The 21,273-nt window shown below is 39.5% G+C and overlaps 2 protein-coding genes across 4 annotated transcripts in view; one reads left to right on the forward strand and one right to left on the reverse strand.

Moving 5' to 3' along the window:
• Positions 1–3,817, forward strand: part of IMMP1L (inner mitochondrial membrane peptidase subunit 1) — a 28,892-nt gene extending 25,075 nt beyond the window's left edge. The window contains exon 6 of the mRNA XM_048950068.1: positions 3,654–3,817. Coding sequence (XP_048806025.1) covers positions 3,654–3,722 — 69 coding nt within the window. The 3' untranslated portion in view covers positions 3,723–3,817. The remainder of the gene's footprint in view (positions 1–3,653) is intronic.
• Positions 1–21,273, reverse strand: part of DNAJC24 (DnaJ heat shock protein family (Hsp40) member C24) — a 40,372-nt gene that overhangs the window by 5,097 nt on the left and 14,002 nt on the right. For 2 of the 3 annotated variants that reach the window (XR_007377976.1, XR_007377975.1), the window contains exons 3-5: positions 13,362–13,500; positions 6,359–6,427; positions 4,905–5,367 (exon numbers count right to left, since the gene is read on the reverse strand). Coding sequence is in view for 1 of the 3 variants with exons in the window: in XM_048950069.1 (XP_048806026.1) it covers positions 5,243–5,367; positions 6,359–6,427; positions 13,362–13,500 (333 nt within the window). In the remaining 2 variants the exon portion in view is untranslated. Of the gene's footprint in view, positions 1–3,939; positions 5,368–6,358; positions 6,428–13,361; positions 13,501–21,273 lie in introns of those variants that run through there. The other variant, XM_048950069.1, reaches the window with a different exon arrangement.

A 21,273-nucleotide genomic window follows, 5' to 3' on the forward strand; every position in this document is an offset into this window, starting at 1 on the left:
TTCCCCATGTATTGCACAACAACCACAGATGTTTAATTTGTGTTGTATTACGAGTGGGGGGCAGGTTACATACACAGAACTTTGTTAAATTAGAAATATTTACAGTTTTTATGAAGGCAACTTGGGACCTTTCAAAAAATGAACAAAAAAATGTTGCAGTTCCTGACTGTGGTCTCTAACTGCTCATGAAACACTCAGGACCACCATTAGGTTTTGTCTGACCTGTGTTCTTTATAGATAGCACTTGCTTTGAGCTCTTCCCCAGTCTCTGTTAAGGGTTCCTTCTTCCTTCTCTGCACTGTTTGCCTCATCACTACCCCAGGGCAAAAACTGGTTCTAAATAAGGCTACTCTTCTGAATAAAGTCTTAGCTTGGATTATTAACTGTCAGAATGCAGATGATGCTAATATACTGACCGACCTCCTAACGGGAATCTGGCATTTGTCATCAAATAAATACATAATCTCCAACTGATGTGCTACTTTACAAAAAGTGGTGTTAACTACTTTAAGGAGACTATTAGTAAATAATGGCTACATCAGTAACCTATGTTGTGTGGACAGCCGTAATTTTTCACGTTATCCCTCCACAGCAATAGTTTTGTGTTCAGCTTCAGTGCCACCAAGCAAGATGTCTGAGAGGCTTTAAATGAGGTGACATGACTGAATTCTAAGTTGTGGAAGCAGTCAATGACCTTGTAAAATGAATGGAACTTACACTACGGATGTTACGTACCAAAGTGCTGTAGAACTCAGAAAATTATCTGTTTAAAAAGAGTATGCAATCAGTTGATTCTTGATTAAAATAATCTTTTCTTCTTTTTAAACATTTTTATGACAGTTATTACATGGTGCGAATAGGCTAGTGATTATTAACATTTTAATGAGATTTAAGCAAGAATGAGTTTATTCTTCAGAAGTCTGTTTATAGTTTGAGTTGTTTATGGTGATTCCCATCAGACTACATCTAGCTATTGTATGTTGCCATTGATCATTACAGTAAAAGGCCAGTAAAAGCACAGTAAAAAAGAATATAGCTGTTCCGCATGGTTGTAGCCAAGAAAATATAGTCTGATAAATGTTCGGCATCATGAAAATCTCTTACTGTCTTGAGAACAGAAGCTTAACTTGGTTTATCTTACAGTGGAAAGAATTAACCTTTATCTGTGAAGTTTAGACCTATGGTTCCCAGTGTTGGTGCACCAGCTTTTAACTCAGAGGGAAGTAAATGATACTTGAATACATTTGTCTTGTTTCATTCTTTCCAGCATATCAACTGCAGTTTTAATAGTTAAGCTCGTTGCATAAAAAGGCCACTGAAAGATAAATAGATGCATTTGCAGTAAAACCCCACCGAGGGGAGGACTCCCTTCTTTGGAAAAGCATGAGTTCTGTCTATCCTACACAGGGCAGCCTGTGCATTCCCTGGACATACGCTTCGTGTCAGAGCTAGACTTGCTGAGTATCTTCAAAAGAGCTAGTTATCCCCATTTATGCCCCATCCATCAGATCAGATTTATGTTGGCCAAACCAAAGGGGGCAAAAGGAAATAGCCACTAATTGGACTAGCCAGTTTGAACCAACAAGTCAGAGTCAACTCCTGTTGGAAATTATTACACGCAATGGCATGTCTTTGTTTCACACGGAATCTTGTTCCACCTTCTTTCCAACTGGAAGCAGTGTTTCAGATTTCTCTCCTGCATGCAAACTAGACAAACCATTATTTTCTTTCTAACTCTACCACTACGATTACTGTGATGAATTTGTAACTGTATCTTCAAATAATATTTGAAACGCTTCTGATTACTGTCACTGAAAGCAAGTCAAGTTGCAGAAGGTGTGATTTAAGTTGTCTGAAATTGTATTTGTATAGTAGTGCATGGCTTCTCTCCTCTGGGCCTTTACTTGGATGGGTTTGCACTCGTAATATGGAATATTGCTACCTCCTTTTGCTCTTGTCTGCTCTGAGGCCAAGCAAGGACATGACAACCAGCCTGCAGCCAGCGTAGGTCTTTCTGCAAAACTTTGCATTGTTTAGCTTTACTGCTAGCCAAACTAACAGATAGCCTTCTGTTACTCTTTCATAACGCTCTGTACTTCTGCAGAACTTAAATTAGCTCACTGGTCAGTGTGCATGTAGAGACGTGTATTTCTGTGTGTCAGCAGATGCTCCTCATGATCTTCCCTAGCTGCATGTGCTAGAAAAAGTCGTGTGTGTTCAAAGATACTTGTTCAACAGAGCTTTAAGCCATTTTCAGATCCAGAGAACTCGATATCTAGGCAATAACTCATCCTTGTATTTTCTCAGGGCCTAGGTACAATCTAATTGAGTTGTTGCAACTTAACCAGTGCTAGAAGGGGCCTGATGGATGCAAGTTCATCCAAGCTTCCAGCAGTGCACTGTCTAAATGTAGTAGTAAGTTGATGCTGTTCCTTCCTTCTCAGTCTCTCATTCTTACCTGCCTTCGCCTCTTCTGTAATATAGCAGTAATACTGAGGACAAGTCACAGAGACTGAGATACTGAACCTTGGCACTGTGCTTCCCCTTGCAAGCAGAAAAAAATACTTCATGCAGAAGGCAGTGAGGCTCCTTCTGTGCTGTGAATATTCCATAAATTCAGTTGAATAGGAATTTACTCTTCCTGACTGCATACCTTCCTTAAGATCAAATCTGAAGGAAAGATGAACAAGATAAACATCATACTAACAGATGTTTTGGGAACAAGATAGCACATCATCTTTCTGTGTTCAGGTTGCTTTATTTGAGCAGGGGCTGTGAGATTTTCATAGGATTAGAGCCACAACAGAACATTCATTCTTCAGCACTGCCTCTTTGCCTTCTTTCTGCTGATCTCCCAGTGCTATCTTTGAAAGAACATGGAGTGAAAAGAGAGGCAGTCAGAGGAGACACTGTAAAAGACTATTCTTGATTTCACATTACCTTTTTTTGCATCCAGGACCAGCCAGCCTACATGTAATTAGTGACTGTGTGTAAGAAAGTTCTCCTGGGAGCATTGAGTAGTATAAACATCTGTAAACATCTGAGTTCCTTCTTGTGAGCATCGCTCTGACACTTGCGCTTGTACCTGATTCTGATTTGTGCTCTTTCCACTGTCACATTCTCAGAGGGGCCCCTTGGTTGAGGGCACTTCCTGCCAGCAGGCACCCCTCCCCTCTGTACCTTTTTGCATGGTATGAGCTTACCTGTAAGCCCATGGAATTCTTTGTTCAAGCTTCAGTGTATTTCAGATGCTCATCTTAAAAGTACCAATGTGTACCTCACAGAAACACTTTCACTGAGAGGTAACGGTCACGCTATTTTCCTCTCCTAGATGAATCAAATATATATACCATGTCTTTTAAGTTAACAGTTGAAATTAGAAAATATTTTCTAGGAATGTATTTCTTTTCAAGGCTAAAAAAAAATATTGTGCTTTGGGAGCTCTCCATAGGAACGTATGCTGTCTGTTAAATAATGTTGTCTCCAGCCACTACAGAATTAGGATTTCTCCTGGTATACAGTAAATATTTCTCACACAGGTGGGAGGTTTCAATCCTTGTGTTATAAAAATGATGCAGGTTATGAAAACTTCCAACAATTACAAATGAAAGTACCGAACTTCGAGTTGTGATAAAAATCTCATTATTTTACAGATATGGCCTCTGAATGACTTTGGATTTCTACGTGCAAGCCCCAACGGCCATAGATTTCTTGATGACTGAAAGAATTAAATGACTGTTGCCAGCTTGCAAAATATTTTCTACTGAAACTAATGGAATTATTTTTGTTTAGAATAAACACAAGTGTTAGTTGACAAGGATGTCTCTTCTTTCTGCGATTATATCTAACTTTAAAGTGGGAACGACACACTGCTGTCATCATCAACGGTGATATGCCTCTTCTTTTGTTTCCTCTGGCTGCTTACAGTAAGTGCTGGATTTATGAAAAAAAGTTTTGAATTTTACTAGAAGGCAAAGGTAACTCTGACTGTGAACAAGCCATGAAGAAGGCGATGCGTTATTACACCGTCACACAGCCAGAGCCACACACAGGCTATACCTACATCAGCAAGTACTGTGGCATGCTAGGGCTTAAACAGAAAAGCTGTGGATCTGATACCCATTTATTCGCATGTGTTTTGTAGGATTTTCCTTGAGCTTGCTCCACTTTGACCCAGCATGCATGCCCAGTAGGAGTCGTATAAGGAATGAAGCCTGCATTTGTTCAGATGATGGATGGAGTCAGTAGAACAGTGCACTCCTGGCTCTAAGTTGAAAAGCTGATGTAGGTGCAGTGTTAGTGAACAAGCACTGTACCTGCTCTTTGTACCAGGAGAAACACCCAGCCACGTCTGCAGACCTCTGTCACCTCTTTCTAGGGTTCAAGTCCTTTTCAAGGATTTAACAGAAGCTAATTTAAATGTTTAGCATTGAAATAGAAAATATTCCTGTATGGGAACTGTTGAGTCATGGCCTGAACCACTGATGGAGAGCCTGGGGAAAGGACCCGGTCAGTCCTGGGAGCACAGGTGAAGGCAATTCAGCTGTGTGACTGGAAGCAGTGGAGCCTGGCTGCACCTCTCTTAGACCTCATTTAAGGGCTGACTGCCACTGAGGAAGGTTCTCTTTCTGGAGATTCCTCCTTTGTGGAGTTTATCCCTCTGAGCCTAGATCTTTGGAGACAAGTGAGCAGTTTTTCCCTTCCCTTATAACACCTTTCTATTGTGTTACTCCCTTTGTCGTTACACCTCTTGTATCAACCATTCCATCATGTTGATCCTTCTGATTGTTACAATTTCCATTTCCCATTAATACCCCTGATTCTTCATTATCTTCAAAGCATTCTCACACGTATGCCTCCTGATTAAATTTTGTCATCTGAGACTTTAAAAGGATTTAACTTACTTAAGAGGGAAGGCCTGAGCTGCAGTTGATGAAAGACAGAGACTGAAAGAAGCCACTCTGTTGTTTGCTGGGAAAGAAAGGTTGTTTAGATATAGTCCAGGTGTACAGAACTCAGTGTTGGGTTCTGGAAGCTTTTTATAAATAGCAATTTGGTTGAAGAGAAAACAGAACAAATAGAATGTCTTTAAAGATAGGTCAGTAAATGGGCACGCTTCCTGTCTTGAGACAGACTGAGCTTGTTCTCGGAGCATCCCTGTTGTCCCGTTTGTCCTGTGAGATGCTGTCCTGCACGTCCAGTGTTTTGAAAGTTCCTAACTGGGTGTGCTTGTGTGCAGCACTCACTGCAGGATCTCAATAACAAGGGAACATGTGTCACAACAGACCAAAGATACATCTTTGCTTTCGCTCTTGGAGACGGAGTAACTCCCACCGCATCGGCATGGAAGGGTGTAACACTGCTCATCTGCCAAGGAAAGGAAACAAAAATCCCTTCAGTGCTCAAGATGAATCGGGATTTATTCTGGATTATTATTTTACAGAGCTGCTCTTGACAAATTGTGCATGACCCCTCACTGCTGGACTGTGAATGCAGTACTTATGCTGTATTCTTGTTTCTATGACTGAGAGACACTAAATGCAATACAGCCACAGTCTGTGTAGTCTCTTTAGAAGAACAAATATAAAAAGGTGCTTATCAGTGAAACAGAAATACGTTGTAAGGACTGCATCACTGAATGCTCCAAAGGAGAACTTGATTCTGACAAAGCACCAACAGCTTTAGACTGCAATTGAGAACAAACTAAAGAGTGTTTGTCACACAAGTGACAGGTCAAGGTTCCAAAACAGACTGCTAACTCAGGAAAGAAACAAAAGGAAGGAAAAGTAGTTAAGCTTTCCCCCACCCCCAACTCTAAAAAAATAATAAATTAAAATCAGCTACTACTCTAGAAAGCAAATAAATTATAAAAGCTAGACTAATATAAAGGAGAAAAGTAACACACTGTTAGGTGGAAAAATGTGTATTTAGAAAATGCATTCTATTATCGTAAAAAGTGCAGTAAGATGCCTGAGAAATTCTGGGAGAATCCAGAAAAGTAAAATCAATTGTATTCCAAAGAGAGAGCTAGGTGAAAAATGATCTGTGTCCAAGCAAAAGAGGAGCTGGAGGCAGGGATGGGGAGGAAAGTGAGAGAACGCAAAGTAAGTATCACAAAGTCAAGTGCCAATTCAACTCAACAGTGCTGGAAAAGGGCTTCAGCCGACTCTTGGAAGGCAGGATTGACAGGAACTAGCAGAGAAATGGAAGAATAGCAAGTAATCACAGAACAGAATAACTAAATCTGAGGAAAATATTAAAAAAAAAAAAAAAGAGAGGAAAGGTAGAAGATGCAGAAGAAGATGGAAAATGTTTTATGTGACAGTGAAAGGCACTAAGAACAAGAAAGCATTCATACCTTCAATCCAGGACATATCCTGAAGATAAATCTGTGCATGTAACGGCCATTCTTTGGTCAGATTATCTTCTATAAAGAAAATAGTGACAAATGCTCAGCTCAGACAACATACAAATTGTTAATTCTTCCTGGTCAATTAACACTTTTATTCCTAGCAGTAAATCTGGTCCCTACCGGAGGGTCAGACCTAGTAATCAGTTAAAAAAGTTGTTGTTAAATTTCCATTTTCCTGCATAAACCAGGGAATTTCTGAAGGACCTTCATATGGTGAAGATGTGTTACCAAAACGCTGCTGGAAACAGTTTTCATGCATATCCCAAACAATTACATGAAATTAGGGCCAAACTTTTATTTGATAGGAGTGCCTTTAAAAAGCCTGGCTATAAATAATCTTCAACAAGCTCTACCATGGGTGTGTTTACCTCTACACTTTCCACAGAGTCACAAAGTGGTTGAGATTGGAAAGGACCCATCTTAACCCCCCTGCACAAGCAGGGTCAGCTGGAGTAGGTTACCTCAGGACCACAGCTAGTCAGGTTTTCACCATTTCTCTGCATAACCTGCTCTCCTTCTGTTAGAAGCCAAAGAAAAACATCCCAGTAAGCACAAAACTGTTAGAAGAATGCTGTGATGCCTGCAAAATGAGATTCCTAGCAGAAGATAAATGAAAAACAGTTTTAGGTGCTCTTCTCCAATACAGAGATTCTTAATACAGAAAGAACATCAGTTCTGGTCTGCCCATGTGAGATTACTGCCGTTTGATCCCCTAGATTCACCCAACATTGGGTGCAGCATGAAAGGAAGAAGGGTGCAGTAAAATGCAAGCTGTCACCACTAACTGTTCAGTATAGATACAAATCTATCAGCAGATGTACATTTAATGTCCTGAGTTCACACCAATTTGACAGTGTCAGATTTTGTTCGGCTACAAGCGAAGCCATAAGAGGTGTTATTAAAAATAAACACAACTTACTACACAAAACCTCCCAAATGCTGCTTGACACAAGGAAATTCCAACTCCACAACTGCTGTTGTTTCTTATTGTAAAGAACCAGGAATGCCTGAAACTGACCTTGAGCATATTGACAGAAATATCTTAGATTTGGCAAGACTCAGTAGCTCAGTGTATATTTCATGTTTAAATCAGGCTGTTAAGAAAATTCCTTCTCTTTGCTCAGTGAGTTTTTAAGTGGGTTTTCTCATTTAATAACACAAGTTTCTGATAAAGCAGCATTGTCAACTGCTTTCTACAACAAGTAAAATTACAGAGAAAGAGTTCCTTACTCTAGATCTACTTATTGACTCTGGCTGGAAAAAAGTGGAGGCCCAGATTATAACTTACTTTAATTCCCAGGAGATGGCCCTACCTAACCACCAGATGAGAGGTATTCCAAATGGTTTCCCAGCTTCTACTGTGTAATTGCTCTTTACTGTGGGCTGAAGAGAAGAAAGAAGGAAACTTCCTAACTACTTCCTTTAGGTGTGATTTGAGAAGCCTGATGTGCATTTCCTTGGATACAGCATTACTCAGATAAGAAAACTCTCTTTCCTTGAAAAATGTCACTATGAAAAGAAAAAGAGCTGAGCAGCAAGGACACAAAGTAGGGATCGCAGGTCTGTATTCTGGTGAATTTCCTGGGCCCATTTCCTGATTCCAGACTGTTTCTGGATTTTTTCAGTCATCATTTAGCATTAAAAGAAAAAACATCCAAGGAAGATGGCGTCATATTTTGTTCACTATGCTAACAGAAATGATACCAAGAGGCCAGAGTTAAGGTACTTAAGAATGCAGGAGAGACAGAATTCAAACAATACGATTTGGATAGTAAAATTTTGTAACTTTAGAGAAATACTACACAAAAGTTGGTTTCTAATGAAAGTACGTTTAATTTGGGGCAGTAATTGTAATTCAAGAACTTCCCAGGTGCTGTGATCGGAACTGAAGAGAACTGCAATTTGAACACTACTTGTTTTATTGTTCCCATTTACTCCTAAACATTGCAGAAAAATCACACACCTCTGATCTTTATCTAATCAAACAATGCAGTGTTTCTTTCTTTACCATGGAGCACCATCACCTGCTTGCTGCTACCATACTCTTCAAAACACAGTGGTGTATTTTAAACATCAGCAGGTACAATTCATTGCCTGGATAACTTCCTGTCTGAGCTGAAGTTGTTATTCCTAGTGCGATGCCCAATCCTGAGTAGACTCGCTGGTATTTCAGAAAGATGTTCATTTGCAATTAGTACTCTCAACGGGCTTCAGTCCCCAAACTTAACACATAACCCAGGGATTGCTCTGCCAGTTTTATATGCTGCAATCATTTGCTTGTCTGCATCAGAACTGGAGAAACTCATTCTGCAGGGTTGAACAAAGCTGTTTTATTTTCCTTATTCTCCTATTCAAGGTACTATTGAACGTAAAATACCTCAGGACAGCACAAATAGCCTTGGCTAATTACTGTGACGTGCAAGCACAGCTCAGTATGAGTTGGGGAACTCAGAACCAGACGTCCAACCTAGTGGTTTCACAAAGTGTTCTGACTTCTTGTGTTCCTCCTTGTTTCAGCTACATGATTGTTGTTACATATCTCACAGCCACATCTCTTATGATTCTCTGCAGAAAATCAGTGAGAGAAGGTGACTTAAGAATGGTATCCTTACCAGCACTGACTTACAGCTGGCAGCTTTACTCACGTGCAACTTATCAGAAACATTCCTGGCTAACTGTGAAGACTTGAATTATCTTTCCTAACTTGAAAAACAAATTTTAATTCACAAGTAGTACAGCCTGCCTGGCTTTGCCATCTATTGGATTTGTCTGACAACAAGAGGTGAAAGGATTCCGCAGCTCCATTGTCTCAACTGCAGGATCTAAGAAAACACTGGCAGGCTCATCAGAGAGGTTTATGAGCCTGCAATTCAAAGAGATTAAAAGGAAAAATCTACTGAGATTCTTTCAGGCTACAGAACAACATTAAATAACTATTAGCGGCTTGCTTCAGTAAAGCTTTACTAGAGCCCTTGCTGGGTCATTCAGAAATTGTAAAAGAGGAAAGGTATTTAAGTTTTACTTGAGGATACAATAAATATTTCTTGGTCTATTTAAGGCTGAGTTGTAGGAAAGAGGCTGCAAGCAGTAAATGGAAATCTATCCCCTTTAACAATTTATGGTAATAGTAAAGATGGTCGTAATACCAGATCAACTTCTCTAACTTTGTTATATTCTTAGCATTGACTTTTTCCTTTAAAAAACAAGGTAAACACAATTACCAAAGTTCAAGATGTGTGTTGTCAATCAATGTTGTCATGACAGTACCCAAAGCCTGCATATTTACAGAATTTTATTTTTTCCCCTTATAGTCCATTTATTTTTTGAATAATTGCTAAAGTTCGAGGCTCTTACATAAAATAAGTATGCTATAATTTCAAATTGTAACATTTAAATTTAAACTTTTTCCAAACAAAAGACCTATTTTATTTAAAAAAAAAAAGAAAATACTGCTTCACTCGTAGTCCAAGGAGCTGCAGTAGAGGGCTTGTGTTCCACACAGCCATAAAATCCATGGCTAGAGATGGACATGTAGTTCTGTCACGTAGAGTATGAGCTGGCACACTAAAGGCTCCAATTAATGGCCGTGCAAAAAGCTTAGTTTTGGTATAAGTGCTTTTTAAGAAGGAATTTTTGTAACAAGAACCAACTAACCCTCCCCCTCTCTTCAAAGGGACCTTGAATACAGAAAAGGGCTGACAGGAACACCAAAGATAAAGTCCTGCTTTTGGGTTGGAATATCCAAATGCAACAGTTCTCTGTGAGACAAGTGGCCACTAAGCAGTTTTCCAGATGACCTTGGGATTCCAGTGGGCAACAGGCTCAGAACAAGTTAGCAGGGCACTGCTAAGTGCACCCAGCATCTTTAGGGAGTCATTCTTATTACTGTTCTCTCTTGACGCTTTTGAGATGACATCTGATGCCTTGTGTCCAGTTTGAGGCTCCCCAGTACAAAGCACTGACATCCAGAGATAACCCCAGTCGCCTACAGATATGGTGAAGGGTTGAGACAGCGTGCAAACAGAAGCCAAGAACAGGTTTTGCATCTCGCTGTCTGTAAGTGCTTAATGAGAAGACTTCTTGGAAGGATGCTAAGCAAGTGACACGGGATGCAAGGAGCCCTTCCATTTAACTTGGTTACAAATACTGGAACAGGCTGTTAAAAAAGCTGTGGCATCTCTATCCTTAGAGAAATCAAAAAAGGACTGGAGAAGGTCTGAGCAACTGATCTGTGCCAGCTGTGAGATGGGTCCAGATGGCCCACGAAGGTCCTTTCCCATCTCAGTGAGTCTCTGAGTTTTTTGTGCTTTCAAACTGTGACGTAAACACTTTGAAATGTACTTTCAAGGCTCTAATGACTTTACTATGAAAACTGCAGAACAAGTTGTTCGCAACCTAAATTCACCAAAAAGCTTTTTGGTGACTTTTGCTGTTTGATTTTAAATGTATATTCCTCTTTTCTAAATAGAAAACAAATAATGGAAAGCTTCTAAGGAGAAAATCTGTTGAGGAAAGAAGTCCATTGTTCATAGGTACACTGTGATGCAGCCCCCAGAGCCCCAAAGATCTCTATGATGCTTTCAGAAAAAAGCAGTATTAAGATATAAAAGCATCTTTACTTGTTATTTTCAAAGACTTACAAACAAACAAACAAACAAACAAAAGACAGAAAAACCCCACAACCAGAAAAAAGCCATAGACTCCATGGCCTTCAAGCGTCTAAGAATTCTCAGGCCACTGAATACCTAAGCTCAGTAATTAACGATGATTTAATCTAACACAGTAAAACACATACAAATCAGCAATATCTGCTATGGGGAAAAGGCTGCAGTGCAGGGGATTCTTCCTGTGGCAGCCATACACACACACACGCACGCTGCCATCTTCACATTCTGCTTCCTCGGCTTTGCAGTCTTACTAACTTGCTATATTATCTTCCTCATCACTGTTCCCCTTAGCTGCTGTCTCAGTGCCTTTGTTTCTGTGAGCCCTTACAGCAGCGTCGACAAATTTGTCTGGAATCATGACTTCAGAAGCATCTTGACAGGCATTCAAAGAACTGGATTTTATTTCATTGTCATTTTGCTGCCAGGGAACATGCTACAAAGGATGCATCAACACTGCACATGTATGTTGTGTGTTTGCCTGGGTTTGAAACGCTGTGTCCTTTTGGAATAGGATGCTCTGTACTGGAATATGCCCATCCCATTTCCATTACCAAATACCCACGTAAAGAAATTGTTTTCTTTATTTGCTCTTTTAAAAACAACAACAAAACACCGTGGCTTTTGGAGTAACTCATCTAGATGCAGAGAAATCTCTGTAAATACAGAGAACGTCCAAAATACTGTAAAATAAAATCTTGTCAGAAGTGATGTGCAGAAATGTCCTTAAATCCCATGGCAATACTCAGTACTTTGTTAAATCTTCATGTGTTTCCCCTTAGTTAATAGCCTTACCTGATCCAAGAAAATTTGAAATTCGCTGTATTTAGGTAAAATGTAATTTAGGTAAAGTTGGCTGTGTATAAGAAAAACTTGCAACTTAATCTTTAAAATTTCATCTTTTTTCTGTGCACGTGTAATTAATGAAAATGGAGGACACAGTTGATACTTCAAGTGCAGTACAATGAGAACAGAAATTCCTGTTCTGGCACCACAGCAGACATTTGAAAAACAAGACTGGGATAAGTTATTTAGGATGGACCCTAATACTGTTTACATAAGAAATTAGCACAGGATCCATTTTTTCCTTCCTTCTTAAATATCTATTTCCTTTTTTTCTTTTTTAGCCCCTCCCACCCTCTTTTCAGAACCCACACAAAGCCTGAAATACAAGATTATTTAACTGGAGAATTCATACTGGGCATATACAATTCTATATCACTCTTTTCATCCTGCAGTGATGCACATCTACCGGAATGACTAAGCCTTTGTTTCTCCAAGTTCTGCTATCCGCAGCGGCAGGGGAGTTAAAAATCAGCACAAGAGAGAAAGGTCTGATGGTGTGCCAATGTACAATGGAAGAGAATTCAATAACAAGCTGCAGAGACAGTGGGCTTTTATCAGACACATTCAGAAGTGATGGTGGCTACACGTCAATGCCGGACCAGAGTGTGTTACTGCAGAGTGCGACTGAGTGTTTTCCCCACAGGCAGTACACTATTATTGACTCCCCCCATTAACATGTAGGGTGGATATACATTTATTGAAGGTTCTAATGGAAGGCTGAGGGACTCCTATCCCGAGGCCAGAGCAGAAAGACAGCCTATCACTTCATGTAATGGTAGCCCATGTGTGACAGACCTGACCTACATTTCCCCCCTTTCTTTCTCACAACAGCCTGTCACTGTTTTAAGAAGCTATTTTCTGAGAGGTATGAAAAGAAATGCATGCTAGAGCTGCCTAGTTAATGTGCTATATTGGAATATTGTTTATAAACTTGCTTTAGACTAATTTAGAATGCAGACGAATTATGAGAGCTACCTTAAACAAAGAGCCAGAAAGAACGTGCCGTAACGACTCAGAAGGGCTTGCATACCATGCACACTGAACACCAGATATAAACTAAATAATGCCTGCATCTAAAATACTGCAATCTAATGTAGAACGGGACTCCAATTAAAAATAAATAAACGAGGAACACTTAATGAAGCTGCCTTAATAACTTAAAAGGGGATAAGGTCTATAATTAGTATAAATCCCATATTCAGATTATTAGGAATAACGCCACCTAATGTTTCGTTGGAGGCAATTTGGTGTTTTCACTATCTAATGTATGTGTAGCAAGAGCTATAAATAATGGATCCACGTTTGAAAGTAGGACAAGAGTGAAAGAAACATTTGGTTCAGCAACAAACAGCATTTTAAAATACCATCTCACTACTACTCCCAGACCCTGCTTATTTAAAGAGCTGCTGCCACCACAGCACTCCTTGGCAGGAACCTACCACGCTGCTGCAGGTCATACTCTTTTTTTGTCTCTTCATTCCCTAGAATTTTCCACGCTTGATCAATTTCGATGAACCTCTGCACACGCTCCTCCACTTCTCCTGCTGGCACATCTGCCTTCTGTTTGTCTGGGTGATACTGCCAATCAAAAAAAAAAAAGAGATTAAAAAAAGTTGAGGGGAGCGGAAGAGAGAAGGGGTGGAAGAGGAACGATCAATAATGCATTTGATATTCAGCTAAAAGGACAGGGAAAAAAAAGGAGAAGCTATGAGCTAAGGTGCCAAAGGAAGGGAGACGATGATTGTGGGCACAAGAGAAAACTGCCTATTTAATTAGACCAGTGAAATGGCAACCAAATCACCAGTGGCACAAATGTCACCATGTGCACTGACTGGCAAATTTGCTGATGGAATCATTGGTCTTATGGACACTTTACCTAGAGAGAGAACGGCCACGACAAACAGAAATAGGTGCAGAGGACTCTAACACAGGAACAAGGGGAGATGCTGCAGGTGCTGACATCTTTGTAAAATTACACGTAGCCGATTTCAGCAATGCCACCAACATTTACTTAACTCTACTGCAGGTAAACTGAATAATGTGTTGCATGTAAGTAGGCTTTTTGACCATTATTTCAAACAGTAAAAAGAATATACATGATCAAATTCATAGTAATTTATAAAGCATGTAGTTCTACTTTTGAAAATATGCCTCAGCATCTTTAATTTCTTGCAGTTCAGTGAATCAACAGCCCTTCCAAATATTTAAAGTCATGGATCACTGGCTACAGAAAGTATGTCATTTTATTAAGAAATGGTTATTCAAGGACATAACTGCAAGAAAGCCTACATCCTATTGGCAGTAATAAGTGAAATGGCATCACTTTTTTAAACCATTTGCAGCTACTGGTTCTGAGCAGAGCATTCTGTCTTCTTTTTGGTTCAAATGTCTACTGGGAAGTAATCCTCAAAGCACCACCTTCCTGTATGCCTAGTTCTCAAAACATCCCTCATTCCGGAGCTTTAACTTCTGCTCCTTATACTGACATCAGTTTGGGCCCTGACTTGTACAACAAACGTTTTCAGACTTGGAAAATCTCTTATACAAGCGTTTCAGTAGATTTCTGATTAACTGAATTCCACTGGTTTACTTTACAATTCAATATGGAAAGACAAGAAGACTAACATAGCCTGTGCTTTACAGGACCCAAAATTTGAAAGGAGTCCATTTGGGCACTAACAGGTGGTAACTGTCATTTGCTGATTGTCAACACTGATGGGTGTTATCTGTGTCAATCCCCAATTCAACCTAAGAGCAAAATGCTCATCTTCAACTCTTTTCCGCGTACCTTTCTCCATATACACCTGAGAGCACAAAATGTGCACACAAATGGGTGCTTTTGGCATGGAAAGCACACTTGAAGTTACCTCCGTGTTTGGGACTAAACACTGCCTTGCAACTTGCTGAAAATACAACTGAAGCAGTTGTGATCTGAGAGTTTATTTACAGATATCCCCACTCTGCCTCCCCAGCTGAAGATGACAGAATTCTAAGGCACAGAAAAACAAAAACCAACAAACAAAAAGGAGGTAATTGTATTTAATATTCTAAATAGCCAATTAGAAAATGAGCAATCACACCTTTACTTGGTAGGCACTAAACTCAGGCTTCTGCTATCATACATCACATTGTATTGCTAAAGCTATTTCAAAGCATCATTTTTCAAATCCATTTTTCTGGAACCACGGCTTTTCCAATTGTATTTTAATTGACAATTGATTGCATACCACATGTGAAAGGTCTTCTTTTATAACCTGTGCTTAATAAGAATATGAAGCAAAACAGTTCACATTAAAGGCTTACATGATTTGCTTTTACAGAATCACAGAATGGCCAGGGTTGGAAGGGACCTCAAGGATCACGAATCTCCAACCCCCTGCCACACGCAGGGCCACCAACCTCCACATTTCATAGCAGCCCAGGCTGCCCAGGGCCATGATATTTTCAAAATACGAACATATTTTTAGGTAGGTATTCTGCAGTTATTTTACCTAAAAAATATTAATGAATTAATCTAAAAATTCAGATGTTATTATTTAAAATTGATTCACCCCAAATATTTTTGGGATAATTACAGTATATATTAAAAAAAAAATTGTATGACTGCTACATATTTTATTGCCCTTGAATGATGCAGTGAACGCTCCCCTGCAAGTTTACATGCAAAAGAACATTTGAAGTAAATAGGCCTACTCAAGGAGTGCTGTACCAGACTTTGTGCTACTGAAATCTCATTAGCTCCAGTTGAATAGCAGCATCACAAAACCACTGCTCTTATTACTGTATGTTTGGATAGGCCACACCTTCTCTCTCAGTTTCTTACAGGCGACCGATTGCCCAAAACAGCACTAAGATCATCAGCTTCTCTCCTGCCAAGGACACCTGAGAAAAGCAGCCCACAAAACTGGTTACACTTTTCCTTTGCTACACTACAACTGACGGACTGAAAAATATTTTTGGAAGTGTCATAAAAATGCTCTGGAAAAACAATAATGAATGCAGAAAAGGCTTTTGTGTTCATTTCTTAAATGAAGTGTTAAGATTCGTTACTCTTCAGGTTCATCCTTCAGCTTTTCTTTCCTATAGAACTAATAACTACGTTGCAGGGCATTTACTGATTAAATCTTCATGCTTTCTGAAAGTATTTTCTCCTGCTTGTCTTGGAGCTATTACTCTGCTACCATCTGATAAACTTAGCCTTTCCCTCTACACTAAGATAAATCCTCAAACTTCTGCTCTTTCACTTTGAACCTTTAATTTCCTGTTTCATTTGCACTTGTTTCGGACCTGTTCTCATTGACTCCCTCATCCTACTGTCCAGCTTGCGGATCAAAATACAAGAATACTTTCCTTTGAAGCAAAAATCCATTCATGATTCAGCTACCCATGCAGTCCTATATCACTGTAAGGTAACAAATGAGCTGTTCTCTTTTCCAGCCATTTTAGACCCTCGTCAGGCAGATCAGACACCAGCCAAGTGACAAACTTTCAACCAACCCACCAGTATCTGCCCTTTGTGCACAGTACTCTTATCAGTGCTTCAGACTTTAATCAAACTCTTTTGTGGCACTGTCTTCCATTCTTAGATGCCATATTCACGCTTCCAATTCTTTTCCCTCTCCAGTTTACCCTTCAGAAGAGCTGCCTCAACACCAGCCAGGAGTTTTGTTCTGAGGAAGGTTAAATCTGATCTATGTCTCTGATCTCCTCCTCCCATTCAGCTTTATTTCTAGGTTAATCTCAGCTGTGAACACGTTACGAGCCGTATGATGAAAACAGACAAGCCTGTTTTCTACTCGACTTGCCTCCTCCTACAGGAACGGAACTATTGCTCGTGTCTCCTTATGTATGGCCAGTTGTAAGCTCTTACTCAAAATGTTAGTGCCTACCAGCATCTCCTACAAGATCTCTTCTCAAAATCTGTGCAAATTACCTTCCTGTCATTCATACTTGCCACTTGAGCACTATTTTCAGCTGTGTTACTGCACTTAGGCTGTATTTATCTTTCTAGCTACATATGCACAATGTTTGTGAAGGAACAGTGTTTCCATAAAGATAGCTTTTTGCTGATCATTCATGTGTTTGCTTTGGGACGGTTTTCTTCCTGAACCCAGCAATAACTTTTACCAACATGTTACTACGTAATAGAACTTTATAAAAACAAATAAGGATGTCTACAAAATAATTTGTAGACTGTTTCCAAAAATTACTCTGTCAGTCAGGTACTGATATGGGCTTCTAAGCTAGTAGTCTACTAACTTCTTATTGATTCTTGCAGCTGATAAGGGCACTGCCTTACATTGATAGCCAGTGTCTTCAGAACAGTAGTTGCAACATTTGCTTTAGCATTACAGTAATCATGAACGAGTTAAACAATTCCCAATTTTTTGGGTTTTCACCCACATCACTTACAGAAAGGACCCAAAACATGCTATATATAGCACAGTCAACTGCTACAGTCTTTATTTCTGCCCACTTTATACTCTGTGAAGTTTGGTCCATTTTGCACTTTAAGAATTGAAAAATCAATCGCTGATCCGCATGGAAGTTAATGAAGACCACCTGGTCACTGTATCTGGGCAACCATGTGAACAGAGCTTTAGAACTCATTGCACAGGATGGGAAACTAAGATAGTTGGCTGAGTTTTGGTTGCACAAATCAAGCAACACAGGTGACACACAAAGGTCCCTGTCCTCCTAGCTCTTGTACAAGTTACTTAACTTCATGCAATAAAGGTAATGGGATTGATTGATTTTAATCAAATTCAAATTAGCAAGCAGAAAATTTTTAGTTAAATCAATTTAATGTACATTCCTTATTGGTGCTAATGAACTCACTCTTCAAAAGAAATTTACAGTGCCCAGGGAGAATCAGCCTAACACGACGATTTATTGGAGGGGTGAAGCATACAGCCATGGTTTTATGCTAGACTGCAGTCTCTTGCTGAACTATGGAATACATGATAACTACTCTGCATTATATAGTCAAACTTTCATAAGTAAATATGAATGAATATTCATAAGTACTCTTCTGTGTGACAAATTACAAGGGTGATGTTCAGAAAAGGTTAAAGATTACTATTTCTTGTCATTTGTTACTTACTGCACTACAATGATTACTTTGTCCAAAAAGGATATTTATTTTAAAATCCAAAGATGCACCACATCCCCAGTTCCATACATCGAAACAGGAGGCTTTATCTTCTCCTACTGCTATTACTACAGCCAGATTTTTATTTTAACTGTGGAAAAGTGCTTTAATTTGTTACTATGTATTTTATAGATAAATAAGAGCTCTTACTTGCCTAAATTTAATTGGTATGTCTTACATTTGTGCTTGATTTCAGTAGGGATGTGTATCTGTATTTGCAGATACAAGGCTAGAGATTTGACTGAAGTTCTTAAGTGAATCAAGTCAAAAGATTTTAAAGAGATTACTTACATGAATTCAAATACCCACACGATTTTGCAGGAACTACATCTAGTGACTAAATATGGGTCAATGATGGAGTATCTCTCAGCATCCTTCCCTGTCTTAGACATACAGCAGTAGCCATGACAAATTTACAGTCTGACAGTATTGTTCAACATAATGCACCCAGCAATAAGAGGTCTAGAAAGCATGAATTGTTTGGTTTTGTTGTGGTGGGTATTCTCTCTTTTCTTTTTTCTTACCATAAATGTAACAGAAAGTGTTCCTGACTTACAGTGCAACGACAGTATTTCCTGGAACTTGGAAAAAGAACTGCATTTGTATTAAAAAATAAGCAGTGTCAAAGAAATGTGGTCACGGTCAGGAGGAGCTCAACCCAAACACTGCAGATAAAGCACTGCTTGGTATCTGGCGTAGCTACCATTTTTTGTGAATGACAGGAGTGAATTAAAATTGCAAACAGAAGAGGTAATAGTTGAGAAATGCTGTAAAGAGCTGGCTGGATTAACTAAGCAAGAGTGAAAGTGACTGTGGATTAGCACTGGGAACGATGAGATAACAGCAGTGCACACCATCGACGTCCACTCCAATGATGGGAGAGTTCAATGAGTACAAGTGGACACAGCAGTTGGATTTTACACTGTTCAGATAAAAAAAATGCCATTATATTCAAATTCCAGATTCACAGAGTGGAATCCAACAGAATGAGATTCTGACTGCTAACTGGAATTGTAAAGATTACCAAACCTTTTTAAAATCTCATCGTCAATATTTGGAGGGGGGAGTGGGCAAAGGGGGAGGGCGGAGGGGGGAAGGATGGTCAATCTGTATATTAGCCAGTATATTCAAATTTCAGAGTCCAAACTCTCTCTCAGTGTCAATATGGCCATTTGTTTAGTTAATACCAGACTTTTTCTTTTTTTTCTTTATTCCACAATACAAACCCTAAAATTTTAAAGGCAATATGTATGAACATATAGAAAACCTAACACGAACTGTCTTGTTCTATTCCAAGTTCAGCAACAATCAGGAGCGTTGCACTAAAAGCCAACATACAGAAATAATTACTAGTATGTATGCCTCTTGCAATGCAACACAGCTCAAGAATTTCAACAAAAGAGCAACGTGCACGAGATAACGTGAACACATCGAAATTGCCAACTAAGTTTAAAAACATTTCTCATACGCTCTATGCATTATTAACTGTGACTGTTATTATCTACAAGTGAAGCTAACGAGGTCAGGACACAAACTACCAGTGTTCCCATCTGACACAAGTATTCGTAGGTCCATGTCAATTTGTCTGTAGACTACAGAGCTCATCATAACACTTCGCATCTTGCTAAAAGAAAACTGCAAGACAGTCAACATTACACAGGACAAATCTGTTAATATGCTTAATTTCCCACTGTAGTCTGTAAGTTCTTGCTACATTTCTGTATCTGAAGAAAAAAATAGAGTAAATTTAATGGCAGATTGCTCTTAAGAGGAAAGCCTTTTGCTCCCGCTTACAACGTGTGTAGTAAATACCAGTTCTTGCACTGAGACTTGCCAATAAATCTCACCCCCAACACAGAGTGTCTGTTCATAGTCAGATTTTGGCTGCTGTGCCACAAATGCCAACAAAGGGACCAATTAATGAAAACTTTCTTGATACGTTCCCAGTGGATGAATGTCCGCCTTGCAGAAGGTACTCTGACAACATTCATCTCACACAGGCCAAATGGCTGCTCTGTGGTAGCAATTAAGACACCACCAGCCTTGGCTAGATTTAAACCAACAACCAAATCTGTGTAGGTCTGACCAAATGCTCACAGGAATCAAGAGGTTTTAACTTTTGAGGAAGAGCTGGACTGTGTCATACACCTGCTTCCACTTCTGCAACTATTTACAGGCTATGTGGACAGACTTCTTAGAAAGAATTTACAGTTCTTAAAACAAGACTCCTTAATCTGGCCACGTGGCCACTGTGCTTAAGCCACATCTATAAACATGTAAGAAATCAACAGCTCTTCTAAATCACGTCTGGAATCTAAACAATACAGCAGGCTGTAGATGGGTATTCAACCTGTCATTTCCTCTTTTCACAAAAAGTCAGAGTTCGCTCTTGCTATGATTCCCACAGCTTTGGAATCAAGTGTGGACAATTCAGCTCGGTGCAGCATCTCTCTTTCTAGAATTTGATTTGGAAACTAGAAGAGTTTTGTTGCTGCTAATGCTTCGTTCAGAAGGGCCCATCTGAAAGTCTCTTACCATGAAGCGTGAACATAAGAGATTAATGTGATAGCTAGTGGAAAAATCTTGCTTCTGTGGCAAGGTCACACTGACTTCAGGTTTTTGACAACGGGAACCTTTCTTAAAATGTCTGTCAGGAAGTTTGAAGTGTGGCTGCTCAAAGCCCCAGACCTCAAGAAAGTGCGTCCTCTTCTTCACCCTGCTCCCCAGCAGAGCTGCAAATGTCCAGTTCTATACTGTGGCATCATAAGGCTGATCAGAATATTTTTGATTAAATTATGCTGTCGGTTTTTAAAGCTCCAGAGCAATTTACAGAGCACCAAAAGATAAAGCTGGACACAGCACAAAAGAAGGAATCGTATAATGCAACTGAAACATGCCAGGAACTACCTAATGCTTTTAAAGTTCACTCTTTTGTTACTTTTACGTACACTGCCACACTGAATCCCACAGATCAGCACATAATAGAATTAACATATGTATTCAGCATTACCTACACTAGATGTTTGAGCCATCAAAAAATGTAACATACACTCGGCCCTTGCCCTGTGGCACTGCCTGGAAAGTCACAGAAAGAAGCCATTCTGCAACTTCACCATCTGAAACTATTAAACTGGGTCACGATTAAAGAACACTTCCATATTTCACAAAGATCTAAGAGATCCATTCGAGAAATTATTCTA

The sequence above is a fragment of the Lagopus muta genome, chromosome 6, assembly GCF_023343835.1.
Source record: "Lagopus muta isolate bLagMut1 chromosome 6, bLagMut1 primary, whole genome shotgun sequence".
NCBI lineage: Eukaryota > Metazoa > Chordata > Aves > Galliformes > Phasianidae > Lagopus > Lagopus muta.